This window comes from Nicotiana attenuata, chromosome 12 (assembly GCF_001879085.1).
Source record: "Nicotiana attenuata strain UT chromosome 12, NIATTr2, whole genome shotgun sequence".
In the NCBI taxonomy this organism is placed as follows: Eukaryota; Viridiplantae; Streptophyta; class Magnoliopsida; order Solanales; family Solanaceae; genus Nicotiana; species Nicotiana attenuata.
In genome coordinates, this window is record NC_032000.1 from 22,692,946 (window position 1) to 22,697,863 (window position 4,918).

At 38.1% G+C, this 4,918-nt stretch overlaps 1 protein-coding gene across 1 annotated transcript; it reads right to left on the bottom strand.

The window, feature by feature from the left end:
- Window positions 1,115-2,094, bottom strand: LOC109235954 (serine/threonine-protein phosphatase 7 long form homolog). The gene is made up of 4 exons (XM_019402196.1): window positions 1,729-2,094; window positions 1,501-1,614; window positions 1,318-1,409; window positions 1,115-1,145 (listed from the first exon to the last, which is right to left on the bottom strand). The coding sequence occupies exons 1-4, from the start codon at window positions 2,092-2,094 to the stop codon at window positions 1,115-1,117; spliced, it is 603 nt and encodes a 200-aa protein (XP_019257741.1).

Here is a 4,918-nt window from a genome sequence, read left to right on the forward strand (position 1 = left end):
TTTCCTATATAAAGAGGTTAGGATTATATAGATATTCATTCAAAAAATTTTTTAACTCTTGTTGAAACGTTCATTGTTGTTAAATTCTCCAGCATTTTGTCATTATGTCTGAAGAGCGTAGAATAAGAGTTTCATTATATTGGGGGGAGGGGGGTGAGGTTGTGATGGAGAATAACTTCGTGGGCTACAGTTTACCTGCTAAGTGTCATGTTAAATTGCCACTTACAATGGAGTACGATAAATTGATATCGTTGTTATGCAAAAAAATGAGTGTGAGGAAACGTTCAGTGATACTTAAAGTAACCGGAAGATATCCATTCCGTCACTCCGCAAGGGGTTGCTTTTTACTCGGATTTTAACATCGACGATGATGAAACTTTGAGTGATTTTCTGAGGACTCCGGACGAATGCCGGGAATTTCTTGTAATCACAATGTTGGAGATGTACGAGAAGGTCGAAGACGTTCCAAAAAATGAGGTTGTGCGTAGTAGAGATAATCCCCAGTCATCGGATGGTTATTCTGGAACAGTTTTTGCCGGACAGGTTCCGGATGAAAGAGTTTTCCTTGATTTAAACTTATCACCGCCGGCGAATGAGCAGCGAGAAAATAATTTATACCCTGCTTTCCATAATTCACAAGACGAGTGGTAAACTTCAATTTTCATTTGTGTTAATTATGTATATTTTTGGCGTATTGAATTTGTATTAACGCTCATATATTTAATAGGGGGTACCGGTCGGATATGAATTTTACAAGTGGCCCATTCGACAGTCATCACCTAATTGAAAACGTCCATCATGGAATTTCATCACATTACGACTTGTAAGTGAAGTGATATAGCCATATGGAAAGCATTTATTAATTCAGTATCTTATATTTTTGTTGGTTGTGCAGTGAAAATGAGCATGTTGAACCACCCGTACTCACTCAATTGCCCGAAAATGACGTATTACATCGGGATCTGGCAGATGCACTGAGTGAGGAACAGAACAGTGATTACGATAACAATGCCGATGAATCCGGAGACGAGACACCATTTCCCCGTGAGGATGGTGATGCGCAGGATGAGGAGGAAGGACTTGATTTGAAGAGAGACCCCCCCTAGACGAACTATCACCTCATCGCTATAAGACGTCCAGATGAACTATCAAATAAGAACACAAACCGTTAGTATGCGCAACACTAAGTTAATCTATAACAGGTAAGTTTAGTTAGATATTCACCTGTGCGTCCTCCAGCAGATCCAACACACCCTGCAGAGGAGGAGATTATGATGGGCATCATACTCTCGTGCAAGAGTACGATGCATAACCCACCTGCAGGCTAGAGGGAGTTGCGGAATTTCTACATTAGCCGGTAGCTGTGGTAGAGGTGGCCGAAACTGCAGAAATCGCTCCCAGACCCAAACCTAAGATACAAAGTTGATGTAAAGTATAAGATTAACAATATAACTAGGTAGAATTGTAACTAATGGACATATTATTTGAATATGTTGTCACCTGTAGAAACGATAGAAAGCCACCAACGTCTCTCTGTGTGCCTATGTAAGCCCGGCACATCTGCCTGTACAAATATGAGATGACAGCACCACCCCAGCTGTAGATGGTTGTATCCTAGAACCGGGCAATATGATGCAGAAAACGGAGGCTCACTAGGTTCCCCGAAGTGTTCGGGAACAAGACCCCTCTAAGTAGAAGGAGCAACAACAGCCTCGTATATCGATGTACATCCACCTTCGCTGACTCGTCGGTGATAGTATGGTGGATATGCACCAGGTGGTCTCTAATGGGGACCAACTGCATACGACTGGACCCAGACGCTACATCCTCGTCCTCCGGCCTGAAACCCGTGAGCATGTGCAACATATCCCAATAAGACTGCCGATTATAATATCTCATGGTCGCAGGCAGTAAAACTGGCAAGCCATCAGCGGAGAGGCCATATAAAATCTCAGCATCCTGGAGTGTGATGGTGGCCTCGCCGATGGGCAGATGGAAAGTGTGCGTCTCCGGTCGCCACCGCTCAATCAAGGCCATGATCAAAGCCCGGTCGAGCTGTATCCGGCCAATCCTAATAATCCTATATAATCCCATCTCCTCCAGGTAATGGACCACGCGGGGATGTACAACGCGGGGAGGACTCAAAAACTCCCACAATAGATCCACTCTCCTGGCCCGGTAAGTCTGCGTAAGCAACTGTCCGTCCCATATATACTCGGATCTATGCTGGGGCTATAGGGCTAATAGATCCAACGTCCGAGGGCCGGGATGTATAGTCGCGTCCATGTCGTCAACTGTAAATTAAAACAACATTAATTCTATTTTATTCTGTATATTAAATATTAATTTTTTGAGATACACAATTTTTAGCGTTATACAAAAATTATACCTATGGGTTCCAGGCTCGATATTTGAGGCCCAGTAGCACCAAACTATCATTAATAATTNTAATTATGTGTGTTGATAAAATTATTAACTTAATTGTACAAAGTTTGCATTTTCAACTACTAGTATAAGATACTTAAACAAAAGGAATTCTAAGCTAAAATACTACACATTACTACGCTACAAGGCTCTAAATTTTACTACGCTAAAAGGGTCTACATTTTACTACGCTAAAAAATAATCTAAACTAAACATAAACGACAAATAAATTTAATTTCAAATAAAACACAAAACGGCATGAAAACACATATATATAAATCAGGATATTAACAGACAAATTTATTTGACAAATTTATATTTTTTTATAAAACACTAATATTAAATCCAGATAAATTTAACATACTAGTTTCGAAAAGAAAAAAAAAACACAAACCGAAATAGAACACATACAAATCAAATAATATGCATTATTATAAAAGATTCAACTTAAAATAAACCGAAATACCTCGATTTAGAATTTTCGGAAAGCAAATAGATTGAAATTTTGACTCCGAAAGTGTGAATCAACAATAATACGAAGCTCTACTCGAATGTGGGACCTACGTTCTTCACCTTTTATGTGACGGGGGGACCCAAAATTTTTTTTTTTTTTAAATAGTGGGGCAGTGGGTATGGGGGTAGGGGACCAAGAAGAAGGAGTAAAATATTGAGGAAGAAGAAGCAGAATCGTCTTGATCAAGAAGACGGATCGATTTTTAAAAAGGGGTATAGAGCCAGGTATTTTGGCGCTATACCTGGGCGTGTCAGCTTTTTATGTATAGTGCCCAAATACTTGGCGCTATACATTAACGGCACAGTTAACGTTAATATATAGCGCCCAGTATTTGGGCACTATATATAAAAATGTTATCTTTTTTTTTTTTACACCTATTGAGATGCTACTTGTCCAAAAGAACCACATTTTGGTTCCGGACTCAAGTTTACCAAACCCGTTTTTGAACTGGAATACTATTTGTAGTTTTAGCATATCTCTTTGCATAAAACTCCTTTTAAGTGAGCTAAATTTTTCTGGAAAGCTATTCCATAGCTCTATAACTTTTGTTCAGGCTCCAAAACCTAGTATTTCTTGTATTTACCAGAAAAAGGGTGATGAAGTACAGGGCTGGTGCTGCCCAAATTTTCAGTTTTACAAACCCTCATGTCCTACCGTTAGTATTTTGAGCATAACATATTGTACAAAATTGATATGGGTGTGATTTAAGGTTTCATGAAACCCTAAGATATATATATCTACAACTTTAATGAAGACCACACAGTCTACCCTTTTACATATTCAAAACTGAGTCACAACACAAGACATCGGCACCGTCCAGAATTTTTATTTCAAACATTTAGGTTGATTTTTACCAATATCATATTTAGTTCAACATGTTGAAATTACTGAACTTATATAGATATTTGATTATGTATGTAAGGTATATATACCCTTGTAAACTCTAAGGGGAAGTGTTTGAGAAAGTGGACGGATTTGGTTGGTCTAGCATAGACGATTCGAACGTCCTCAAGTTGTGGTTGAACTATTTTGTGGTAAAATACTAAGGTTTGTGTATAAACTTGAAGTTGTACTCTTTTTACTTGCTGGAATGTATTGAAATAACTTGAGCTTTCGTTTCCTTTGTCTTCAATTTATATCGTTGTATTCGTGTTATATCAAGTATTGCAAGATATTCGCTAACTCGCTCACTTGTACGGATTGCTTGATCATTTTGCATCCTTGTTGAGAATTTTTCCTTCTTGTGGCAGTGACATCGTCACCTATATTGACATACCTCTTGATTCGGATCTTTTCCCATTTTGACTTTGAATTTTTAGTTCGTCTTAAATTATGGAACTTGTCCGTGTTAGGTACCAACTAAGAAGCCACTTTTAATATGGTTCTTGATTCCCTTGACTATGGGTTTCGACCCTACTCGATTTGGGGCTTCGATCCATCTTGATATCTGATTGTGCTTCCTATGATGGCATGACATACATATTGGGCGAAAAATAAATATTTGACAAGCTCTCTTGGATTGATAGTATAGGCTTTCTTGACACTTCAATCTTGAATATTGTTATTGATATTCGGAAACACTTCAAGGTTTGATATTCGATGCTTTTGATATATTTGTTTACTTGCTTAAATTTATGTTTCATTTGAGCTATCTATGACTGAAAAGGGAAATTGAAGAATTTAATGGTTCCAAGCCTAAAGTTTATACACCACTAAACTTTATACTTAGTTGTTTGCTGTCGTAGGTAGTGTGCAGGAGGAGATTTGAAGACGACCATATGAAGTAGTCTTTTTGGGAGCTTTTATGGAGATCACATTTGCATATGCTTCTAGGTTTTGTATAGTTCTGGGACTTGTACATGATCTATATGTCACGCTTATGTATGTAAATTTGGTGACTTGTTTTATTGTTTTGGTGTGTGTTAATAACCCAGATCTTATAATATGCTAAATTTACACTTTGTCTGTAAATATGTACAA

Coding starts and splice junctions, on each gene's coding strand:
- LOC109235954 (XM_019402196.1), bottom strand. CDS start 2,094: ATGGGATTATATAGGATTATTAGGATTGGCCGGATACAGCTCGACCGG. Junction 1,410..1,500: donor GCTTTCTATCGTTTCTACAG/GTGACAACATAT, acceptor TTTGTATCTTAG/GTTTGGGTCTGGGAGCGATT. Junction 1,146..1,317: donor CAACTCCCTCTAGCCTGCAG/GTGGGTTATGCA, acceptor CTTATTTGATAG/TTCATCTGGACGTCTTATAG.